At 48.2% G+C, this 12052-nt stretch overlaps 1 protein-coding gene across 2 annotated transcripts in view; it reads right to left on the reverse strand.

Moving 5' to 3' along the window:
• The window catches only part of RAB40C (RAB40C, member RAS oncogene family), a 30846-nt gene extending 24109 nt beyond the window's left edge, over positions 1–6737 (reverse strand). Inside the window, exons 1-2 of one of the 2 annotated variants that reach the window (XM_077317128.1) lie at positions 6640–6737; positions 1746–2077 (exon numbers count right to left, since the gene is read on the reverse strand). In XM_077317128.1, coding sequence (XP_077173243.1) covers positions 1746–1899 — 154 coding nt within the window. In that variant the 5' untranslated portion in view covers positions 1900–2077; positions 6640–6737. Of the gene's footprint in view, positions 1–1745; positions 2078–6390; positions 6526–6639 lie in introns of those variants that run through there. The other variant, XM_077317129.1, reaches the window with a different exon arrangement.
• Positions 6738–12052: the final 5315 nt, after the last annotated feature.

A 12052-nucleotide genomic window follows, 5' to 3' on the forward strand; every position in this document is an offset into this window, starting at 1 on the left:
GCTACATGCCCGTTTGGGTTCAAGGTGGAGGCTTTTATTTACACCAAAGGCAAAGGGGTCACTGACGGATGACGCCTCACCATTCCCTGCTCACTGCTAAGCCAGGGCTGTGAGCATGGAGCCAGCAACACTTTCCCCACTGGAGCTGAGCCCTCAGCAGCAATTAAATTCTCTCCCTGTCCTTGCCTTTTGTAATAGACGGAACACGGTTTGCTCTTAGGGTGTTCTGCCCTCTCCGGACATCAGTCCCCTTTACATGGCTCAGAGCTGACCCTGCCTTATGAGACGGTCACTGGATTTATTTATTTATTTTTGTGCATGTTTGCTGCCTTGTCGCTCCTGACTTGCTGGACTCCTGCGGAATGTATGGACAGCCGGTTCAGAAAGCAGTTGCTGAGAAACCATTTTCAAGTTTAAGAAATCAGATGTTTTAAAGTGGCCAGCGAGCATTCAGTTTTTTTGTCCGCTAATCGATTCACTGGGGGATACAATTCTACACAATCCCAGTTTAGTCCCTCACGCCCCTCTCTCCACCCTGAGCCCACACTTGGCCAGCAGCTCTACATAATCAGTGAGGACCCTGTGAATGGGGGTGACCCCCCCCCCCCACGCACGCCTCTCTCACAACCACTGGCTGCTCTCCCAGGTGGATAGATTCAAATGGGTAGCCGTGCTGGTCTGAAGTAGCACAATAAAATCAGAGTCCAGTGGCACCTTTAAGACCAACAAAGATTTATTCAAGGCGGGAGCTTTCGAGGGCAAGTCTGAGGAAGAGGGCCTGCACTTGAAAGCTCACGCCTTGAATAAAGCTTTGTTGGTCTTAAAGGTGCCACTGGACTCTGATTTTATTGTGCTCTCCCAGGTGTTCTCCTCTTCAGCCAATTTCCAATCCACCAATTAGGTTGACTGAGCAAAAGGACTCAGGGAAAGAGGATAAACTGTAATGGGCAGGTACTGGGGGGCTGGCTTCGGGGCACCTTCCCCCTGCATGCCCATTTTCCTTTGAAAAACTGTGCCCCTTACTTCTCGATTTGCAATTGCAGCTGACCTGGGTTTAAACCGGCGTTGCCGTCATGCCTCGTTTGAACCTCACGAGCTCTGGCTTCCAGAGTACGCGTCATGCAGAGTGTAAAACGCCCCAGGAACGGAGTGGGTACAGGAGCTTGCTTTCTGTTGTCGAGCCCCTCGGGGGCCATCTGAATCCAAGCCGGCTCGAGAGAGCCGTGACAGATTGCACAGCGCCACAGGCCACGGACCCTAGCAGGCAGCGTGACAGCCTTAACTACGCCAGAAAGATGGAGGGGAGAGAAGCACGGCGCTACGCCTCCGCTCTTAATTATAGGCTTGCGACAAAATTCACGGAAGCTCATGCTGGAATAAAGGTGGCCGATCTTTAAGGTGCTGCTGGGCTTTTGTTTCTTTTTGCGGCAAGGGACTAACAGGGCCACCCTTCTGCAAACGCCAGCCTTCTCACCTTTCACAGAAACCCTTCAGTTGTAGAGAAGGGGAGAGGGATTCAGCACTGGACCCCATGTGCCCGAGTTTGGAAACCTGAGGGAACCCACCTGCCTTTTGGGTGCACACCTGGGAACTCTCTCTTTTAAACATAATCAGGTTTTGAACGATAGCGCGTATCCTACCAAATTAGGCTCCCAACAGGCTATCAAGCTACATCCTATACATTACAAGGACCCAGCCCCCCAATTAACGCAGAATATCAGCTCCAGTACTTTCTAAATGCTTACCGTTGCTGTAGGTGTAGGGCGACTCAGATGCTCCATCCTGAAGGCTCTCCAGGATTTCTCCCTTGCCCACGTCACTGTCTCCCACCAGCAAGAACTTGAGCAGATAATCATAGCTCTTGACCGGGCTGCCCTGGGTCCCCATTTTCCCTCTCATCAGCGAAGAGGTGTCATCTGCATGCTAAAGTCAGGTGGCACAAGAGGATAGGAAACTTTCCGGGGAAATCGCGGGAGAATCAGGAGCATGGAAATCTTTCCAAAGGAGAATGACGATGCTTGTCACAGCAAGCCTCCCATCCTTGGAACGGAATCTTCTGTCAAAATACGGCAGGATCCTAAAGAGGAGAGGTGAGGAAAAGACGGCCTTTGTAATCTAGCGCCTTCTAAATAATCAGGATGAAAATTCACAGTTTAAATTCTCTTGGCTGCCAGACACCTGGGGCTAATGCCACGACTGTACCTTTATTTACATGCGCACGCAGGGTGTTGCCAACCCTCAGGGCGGGGGTGGAGGGGGGGGGACCCATCCCCTAGTTCATCTAGCCGGAAAGAATTGGCCTCACCAATATAAACACGGGCAATGAGTTCAGCTGAGTGTAAGCCTAGCCACTCCCAGATCAAGGCTGAGATCATTCCCAGATCAAAGACCTGGACTCCACCTGCAATGCAACGCTGCAATTTTTATCTGCAAAAAAATTGCCACCTTCTTACACCCTCTTTCAACACTCCCTTCCTCGGTCCGCAGCCCCACAGCTCTTGAGAACCGTGACTGGAGCACGCATGTTAAGGGAAAGGGATTGTACCAATAAAGTGGCTAATTAGAATTCTGAAGCCATCAACACAATATTCATTTCCTCCTTCCACCCAACCTTTCTTCTCTCCCTCCACGGAAAAGAGAGCAGCGTGCTCCTGGAAAGAGGGGGGTATTCAGAGAACAGCGCATTTTCATTAATCAAATCTTAACCGTCGCCCTTTTTACATTTCCAAACAGGGCCGTTAACAAGCAGCCTCAAAGTGAACTGATCCTAGCCTTTCAGGGCAGGTTTATGAGAACGGCAAGGGCTGACGTGGATGATTGTCTTGCTAGCACAAAAACAAAAGGAGGTTCGGGAATAGCAAGGAGGAAAAGAGTATTATGTAACATGCCTTGTGCAAGGGAGAGGATCCAGAAAAGGACCCAGAAGCAGGGGGAAGGAATCAGTCACATCAGGAAAGACATCAGAGTCCAGTAGCACCTTTAAGGCCAACAAAGATTTTTTCAAGGCATGTTGGTCTTAAAGGTGCTACTGGACTCTGATTTTATTGTGCTACTTCAGACCAACCCATTTGAAACTATCTGTAAGGAAAGAAGTCAGTGATGGTACACAGCCAGGACAAATGGGAGGAAGGGTTGTATCGATATGGATCTAGGCTGCTGCTTACCAGAAGACATACCTCAGAGCTAAGCATCAGGAAGAGAAAAGGGCAGGAAGACAGAACATTTAGGGGAGTTAATGGAAGATGCTGTCAATACGCCTTTAGAGCCACCTTTGTCTAATCAAACATTAACTGTCCACACACAATTAAAAGCAAGACAGGAATGCTGATGAAGACTGCTATTTGTCAGTGTGAATCTACAGTGGCAATCTAGCGGTCCGACATCGAAGATAAGGACCTAAAAGCAGCAGTTGGGAGATCGAGGACATAAATTAGGCCACACAAAGCCAGACCCTAAGTGCCCAGGGCAATAAGGAAGCTAAGACAAATGAATTGGGGGGACAGGACAGAAAGGCAAATGAAATAAGACTGGGGGGATGAGAAAGAAGGGGTGGTGGCTGATATTACGGTCCCCCTTCCTCAGGGCAGATTCAACCCTACACACACAATTGTCACTTGACAGCAGCTATGTGAGGTTAGGACTTGCATGTCTAAAAAAGCCCCAGAGGATCATAACAAGCCCTCTAACAGAAGGTTAAAGGAGGGGGGGGGGTAGTTCTTAGAGCATCTCAAGCAGATTGCACAGAGAAGAGGCTTTCCACATTCAGGGACTGCCAGTCTAGCTGGTGGACTCATTCTGACACCCCCCCCCCCAATTGCTATTCTTCTTCAAGTGTAGGGGGAGGCTCTATAAATCAGGGGAGTTAACCTGTGGTCCTCCAGATTCCATGGACTACAACTCCCATGAGCCCCTGCCAGCAAATGCTGGCAGGGGCTCATGGGAATTGTAGTACATGGACATCTGGAGGACCACAGGTTGACTACCCCTGCCATAAGTCAAACTCAGCTGCCTTGGCAAAAATGTTATCTGCAAATATACATATTTAAATACATGAACATGTTTAGTTTCACAAAATCCCCCCTAATAGTGTTATTTCTGGAAGGAAACTGGAAAGGGGGAGTTTTCTGCAATCTCTCACCCACACGCCTGCCACAGTTTTGGAGGGGGGTAGTCATTTTGACATCCATCGCATTTTCTTTCAAGCATGCGTGTGTGGGGTGGGGGTGGAGTTGAGTCATGTTGAGCTACCCCAGGAAAAATACAAACAATATATGTAGGCATGCATAATTAACACACACACACACAAACACTACATTCTGCATAAACAGCAACAAATATGACACTTTCATGCATTGCAATAATTTGGCATACACAAATTATTATGCATATATATAAGATAGGATGGGATAAATGATGGTTTGCATTTTTGGGTATCACTAAGCCACTGTTCACCTTCATTTACTGGGGTTTAGGCGCCCACTTCAAACTACGGTTTTGCATACCTGTTTGCCTGCTAATCACAAATTATGGTTTGCTTTATTGGAGAACATTCTAAGAAGCTTTTTACCTCCCTTTACCATGGTTACACTTGTGTCTGAACCATATTTCTTGTCAATTCTGCAGTTTTGGGCAGGGAGAAGATTAATGCAAGAATAAATTGACACGCAAGTACCAAATCTGAATGTATAAATGTGTGCATGTGAAATTACATGGCAATTTTGCTTAAAATGTCAGATGCATCACATACCAAATGTATAAGATTAATATATATATCTTTTAACGTTATTTATTGCTAAGGGCCTAAAGCCACTGGACACACACACATATTAAATATCCATGAGGTAGGATGGTTAATATGTATAAAAATAGAGAGAGCTACGGCTATTTGATTTTAAGGTGTATATACATTTTAGAACATAGTAAGTTAACCTTAATTTACTGCAGCTTAAGAATCCACTGAGGTTTTTCATACTTGTTTGTCTGCCAGTCTTAAAGTATGATTTGCCTTTTTGAATACTGAAACCACTATTTGGTTATTGAAACCATTGTTGCTATTGCTTTTACTCAACTCTATGAATTACAGGCATGTCTAAACCAAGCCATTTTCTCCCCTCAATTCTGCAGTTTTGGGTAGGGAGAAGATTAATAAAAGAATAAATTGGCATGCGAGTGCTAAGAATGAATGTATAAATGCATATGTACATGTGTGTATATATATATATGTGCATAATGTATACATGTGTATACATATACATATGTGCATACAGACACACACACATATATATCTGTCCTGTTGAATTTGCAGTTTTGGGTGGGGAGAACTGCAAGAATAAATGGGCTTTCAAGTGCTAAGAATGAATGCACAAATGCACATGCGTGTATGTGTACATAATTTATACACATTTATACATATACCTACGTGCATACACACACACATATATATCTCCTCTTAATTCTGCAGTTTTGGGTGGGGAGATGATTAATGCAAGAATAAATGGGCATGCAAGCACAAATAATGAATATACAAATGCACATGTATGTGTGTGCATATACATGCAAAATGTATACATATGTATAGGGCTGCGATGGGTCGGACATGACTTCGCAACTAACAACAACAAATACATATACCTAGGTGCAAATATACGCACACACACACACACCTCCCCTTGATTCTGCAGTTTTGGGTGGGGAGATGATTAATGCAAGAATAAATGGGCATGTGAGAAGAATAAATGTGAATCAGAGAAGGCTCTAAGAATAAATGTACAAATGCACATGCAAGAATTTCTAATTTAAAACATAATTTACACACGTGTGTATCTATATGCACCCCCTTTCCCCCCTACCTACAATAACATATCATTTGTTTCCAACAATGCACTGTTTTTAACAATGTTTTATTATCTCAATATTTTCATGTAGCAATACTCTTGCGTTTTTTCACGACACATATCGATTCATAACTTTTATAACGGATGGCAGTTTCCATAGATGTATTATCCACATGGGTCAACTGACCGAATAAACATACTGCCTGTCTGTCTGCCTAGATGCACATATAGACTAAGGTGACCAGATTGTTCCACTTTTGCAGGGACATCGGGGGGGGGGGGCACCTGGCAAATTGTACTCATGTCGCAAGTAAAAAATATCTATATCACAATACTATTATTGCATTCCATGAAAAATCTTTGTTGCTCCATATAGACCAAATTTTTAATCAAGAACACCCCCCCTCCCGCTTTAACAATGTTAAAATCCGGTCACCTTAAAACACACACACACACATTTTGCATGCCCATGGCCCCACTCCCAGCCCAATCGCCCCTCCCTGTCCCTGACACGCATGAGGCACGTGTGAATGCCCCCCCTCCTCCTCCCACCTACCTACGGGTTCCGAAGGCGGGGCGGAGGAGTAGGAGGGAGGCGAGCACCTTGGAGGGACAAGGCCCCGTCCCTGCCTGCGTGCTTGGCTGTGGGGAGGACTCAATTTAGGGGGGGGGGGTGAGAGAAACGTCATTCTTGACTCCCCCCCCGAAAAAAAAGACGGGGGCTGCGTCAACCGCCCCCTGGTGAGGTGGAAACGGCGGGGCGGGGGGAGAAAGGAGGGCCACCGACGACGCCCGGCAGACTCACCGCGGAGGGACCGGCCTCTGGAGCGCGGCTGCTGCGACGCCACCGCCACCGCCGGGGACTCCGGACTCCGAGCCCCACAGGCCGCCGCCGCCTCCCCCTCCGCCGCCGCGCCGCCCCATAGGCCGCTGCTCACGCCGCTCCGCCACAACGCCCGCCTCCCCCGCCCGGGGAGCTGCGCGGGTTGGCTGCCCCTCCCCGCCCCGCCGGCCAATCACGAGCTGGAGAGGAGGGGGTGTCGCCCGCGAAGGCCACGTCCGTGAGAGGGGAACTACTGCTCCCGGCAGGCGCCGCGCCGCGCCGCTGTGGGCCGGCTGCTGAGACGGCGCGGAGCAGCCTGGGCTTTGTAGTGCGGGCGTTTCTGAGGGAGCTGGGAGGAAATCGGAGAGGGCTTTTTTTTTTTTTGTTGGTAGCCTCTCTCGCACGGACACTCCCCAGGACCTTATGGGCAGGAATAAAAAATAATAACGCACCGGGGCATTTGATGAAACTGGCTCCTGTCTTATCCCTCAGTCTATAAACCATATAGAATATATAAATAAAATAAATAAACACGTTTTCTGAGATGCAAATTGGATTCCCATTCTGCACAGGTGGGATAATCCACTCTGATGTGCTTTTGCAAAACAGGAGGTCCTGCTTCCAAAATGCATCGAAAGTGCATTATCTGGCATGCATGGAACAAGTTGCAGGAAAATAAAGTCTGTTGAAGGTGCATAATGCAACATTTGCGGAATAAGTTGCAGGAAAACCTGCTTCTAAAGTACATTGAGAGTGCAGAATGCGGAGCAAGCTTTGCTTGGTTACTCAGAAGTCCCATGCAGGAGAGTCCGGAGTTGTTCCTACAGTGCAATGTTGTATCAGATTATAAAGAAGAAATTCCCACGCATTTTAAGGCACTCCTCACCAATAGTGCCTTGTTGCAGTCTCCACGTGAAACCCCAAGTGTGTTTACTCAGAAGTAAGCCAACCCCCCCCACCTTTGGAATGGGATTTCCTCTAAATAAGCATGCCTAGAAGCAGAGTCTTATTTATTCATTTATACCCCACTTTTCTCCCCAGCAGGTACCCAAAGCACCTTATTGTTACCATAACAAGAATGGGGGACTTCCAAAGATTATCAAGCAAGGATTCGCACCTGGGTCCCTGGCCCCTGGCTGACACTGTGACTCACACCACACCACACCACACCAACCACACTACTTAGCTTGTATTGCAATAAAGAGTTAAAATAACCAGGCCTCAACACATTGTGGGATTTTGTTGTAAGAGCTGGTCAGGACAAGCTGACCAAACCAATGCTTGGAGACATGTAGATAAATGGCATTTCGGAACAAAGAACATTTGTTGTTGTTTGCTTTTGACTCATGACAATGACACATCCTGAGCAATGAAGGCTTAAAGATGAAGATTCAAAGGACGTGTTGAAAGTTATATCCCTCCCCATGTCAATTTCTCTATGAATTATCTCAAAAATGACAACAAAATGACATTCATTTTGCTTACTGGCAGCAGAACCATTTCCTTCTTATATAGTTTGGAATCTGCCATCTTGTCATAGTGGTTAAAAGCAGTGGCTTCTAATCTAGAGAGCCGGGTTTGAGTCCTCCTCCTCCTCATGCTGCCAGCTGGGTGCCCTTGGGCTAGTCACAGTCCTGTTAGAGCTGTTCTCGCAGAGCAGCTCTATCAGAGTTCTCTCAGCCCCACCTGCTTCCCAGAGAGCCTGTTGTGGGTAGAGGAAGGTGATTGTAAGCCACTTTGAGACTCCTTCAGGTAGTGAATAAGGTAAAGGTAAAGGCTAGTGGGGTATAAAATCCGTATCTTTTTCTGTGCGAGGTTCTGGACAATGTGAGGATCTCTTGAGCAAGGATATGCCCTGACAGAGTTACCACACATCTGTTATTTTTAAATCACGCCCATTTCAAACCCACATCTAACACTTAACTGGATGATTCGCCATCAGCCCACCCACACAGTCTTCTCCCTGGCTAGGGGACACCCCCCAAGCGTGCAGGAAAACTTTTATAAATAAACCAGGACAAAAAAAGTTGGAAACATTCCTGTTAAGGTCTGAGGAGGTTTGAACACATGCCACATGGGAGGAAATGGCTGAGCCAGTGAAGGGAAAACAAAGAGAAGAGAGGAGAAATCAATCAGAGAGTCGGAAGGGATCTCCAGAGTCATCTAGTCCAACCCCCTGCGGAATGCAGGAAACTCACAACTACGTGCGCATCCCCCCACAGTGACCCCAATTCCATGCCCAGTTGAAGCCCCCCCCCCAAAAAAACAGAAGCCCTATGGAAAAGGGGGATAGAGCCTACAGCTCCCCTAAGCCCACCTTTCTCAGGCACCATCCACCAAATCTCCAGAATCTCTCAACCTGCGAGTTGCTGAACTAGAAAGCGGGGGAAGAAAAATTAAAAGTCGCCCACCCTACTCTGAAGAAAAGTAATTCTAGACAAGACTTTGCAGTACAAGGGCACAGCAAAAATCACCTGGGGCTTCTTAGTAATTGGTTTCCAGCCTGCTTGCTTACTTTCTGTTACCTCCCTGCCGGATTACCTCTCGGGAATTAATGGTTAATTATCAGGCCTCGTTCCTACGGAGGGGCTTCTTGCTTTGTGGTCTGGCAAAGCAAGTACTGGGTTATCATTGTCATAACGCAGTCGCCAAAAAACACACAGCGATCCATAAGTAAAAAAAGGGAAAATAGCACATGCAGACACACTTGCAAGGGAATGAGAGCATTTCGTTGGGTACGGCTTGGCGAATGTTTCAAGGGCCTGAGGCAGGGGCACAAGAGAGAACAGAGCATAATGGAGTGAAATGGAAGGAGAAGAGAGAGATTAACGTTTGGATCAGTGCCCTAAGACGGGGATCCTCAACCTGTGGTCCTCCAGATGTTCATGGACTACAATTCCCATGAGCCCCTGCCAGCATTTGCTGGCAGGGGCTCATGGGAATTGTAGTCCATGAACATCTGGAGGACCACAGGTTGACTATCCCTGCCCTAAGATACCTGACAGCCCAGGACGTTTCTAAAATTGCAGGGGTGGCCAAACGGTGGCTTTCCGGGTGTGCGTGGACTACAATTCCCATGAGCCCTTGCGACACCGAGACAGAACCCAGAGGACGCGTCCGCCCTGTTCAGCATTCCTTTCCTCTGCCGTCTGAAAACCAGTTGTAATTGCAGACAAACCCTGAAGACGGGCAACCTGAGTACAAACTGAGCGAATGAAATGCCCATTTCACAGTCAGTGGCTGGCGTTGGAGAGGAAAGAACAAGAGCCCCCAGCTGTTTTTGGGGACTTGCTGGGACTGATTGGACTGCTCACGGCCTTCAGCGAGACCCCACAGGTTAGATCCAAGTAGCTTCTCTACTTGGAAGATGGCATGCATGGACAAACACCGCACGGCCCATCTGGTAATAAAGAGGAGGAATGGGCAAGAAACGGCCCTTCAAGAAAGAGGAGAGGAAGAAGTAGAAAAGTTGGGTTTTGTAACCCTCTTCCCACTCCCCGAGGGAGTTGTAAAGTGGCGCACAATTGCCTTCCCTTCCTCTCCCCACAACAGACACCCTGGGAGGGAGGTGGGCCTGAAAGAGCTCGGAGGGAACTGTGGCTGGCCCAAGGTCACTCAGAGTGGGGAATCAAACCCAGCTCTCGGGATTTAGAGGCTCCTGTTGCACCTCTGTGTGAGTCCGGGACTCCCCTCTTAAAACTCTGGAAACAGGGATACCGAAGGCATCAGACTGAATCTCCCGTATTAATTCAGCCCAAAATAAATGGCTTTGGGAATAAGGGACATGGAGGGAAAGCCGTAATTCGGAAAATGTGACGCTCCCTGTTTTCCTCTTGCGGAGTTTGAAGGCTTTATCAAGCGTCAGGCCGGCTCAGGCCTAGCGCCAAGGTAGCTGCGAGCAGGGGAAAGTCACTCCCATCAATATGGAAACCGTCGTCTGCAAACAGAGTTTGCAATCAGGACATCACTGCGGCACTCCGGAGAATCTGCACTCTTTCGGGCTGAGCCAAAGGGAACAACAGGCTGGGGAGCGACGGGTTTGAACAGCCCTCGGCTCCTGCCTCCCTTCACCCCCACCCTCCAAGAAGCTCTCCGGCGGCCTGATCTCTATGCCCACAACTGGGAGTCGGAACGACAAGCAAAGCTATCCCGTGGCGCATGCTAATGAGCCCCCCTCCCCGCTCCCCACCCACCCAGTTCTGCAGACCCTTCTTCTTCCTGACAAGAGAAGCTTTTAGAAGCGGGGGAACTGCCAAAACGTGGCAAGTCGAGCCTAATTGGAGGTTTGCGCGGCGGTAAAAGGATTACGCCAAAACCCATTGTCTACGAGGGGCCGGTTTCCTCGTCACCGTTTCGGAGCGGAGTTCAGTCTGTGCTCAGACACCCGTTTTGTTCTCTTTTTGGGGAGGGGGGGATTGTGGCAGGTCTGGGAACCGACTCGCTTGACGAGCCCCCTGCTCAAGGCAGGGATCCGCTTAAAGCATCCAGGATAAGTAGCTGTCCAGCCGTTGCTTGAAGACCACCAGTGAGGGGGAGCTTGCCACCTCCATAGGCAGCCCATTCCACTGCAGAGCTGTTCTGTGCATTATTTTTCTTGATAATCTATCTTGTTCTGTTCTACATGTAGTCTAAAGCCTTTCCTGCAGGTCTTCTCCTCTGCTGCCAACAAGAACCTTTCCCTGCCCTCCTCCAAGTGACAACCTTTCAGATACTTCAAGAGAACCATCATGTCCCTGCTCAACCTCCTCTTCTCCAGGCTGGACATTCCCAAGTCCCTCAGCCTTTCCTCCTAGGGCTTGGTCCCCAGGCCCTGGCTCATCCTCTGCACCCTCTCAATTTTGTCCACGTCCTTTTTGAAGTGAGGCCTCCAGAACGGCACACAGGGATCCAGGTGGGATCTGACCAATGTGGCATACAGAGGGACAATGATATCTTGCGATTTTGAGGCAGGCCAAGACTGCATTTGCCTTCTTTACCAATGCATTACACTGTCTGCTCATATTTAGCTTACATATTTAAGCTGCGTTAGGAACTGGTACATGCCCGACAACACATCGCCCCAGTTCAAAAATCGACCTCTTTATCGAGAGTGTGTGAAACAGCAGGTCACAATGTGACACTCTAGTGCTCGGGCGCATGCATTTATATGCACATGCTCTGCAACTGTTGCAGAAGGCTAGCGCATGCAACAGATGCTAGCAAGAGGGCATCAGAAAAAAAGACAACTTGAGATATTTACCTGTCTTTAAAAAATGGGGAACCTCTGGGTCATAAATGCATAACTAGGAAACTGCAACGACAGAGGAGGAAAAAAATTATGAGCAGTTGCTTTGGCCACAAAGAGAAAGGCAGTGATTAGAAGAAGAAGAGTTGGTGTTTATACCCTGCTTTTCTC

The sequence above is a fragment of the Paroedura picta genome, chromosome 17 (assembly GCF_049243985.1).
Source record: "Paroedura picta isolate Pp20150507F chromosome 17, Ppicta_v3.0, whole genome shotgun sequence".
NCBI classification, from domain to species: domain Eukaryota; kingdom Metazoa; phylum Chordata; class Lepidosauria; order Squamata; family Gekkonidae; genus Paroedura; species Paroedura picta.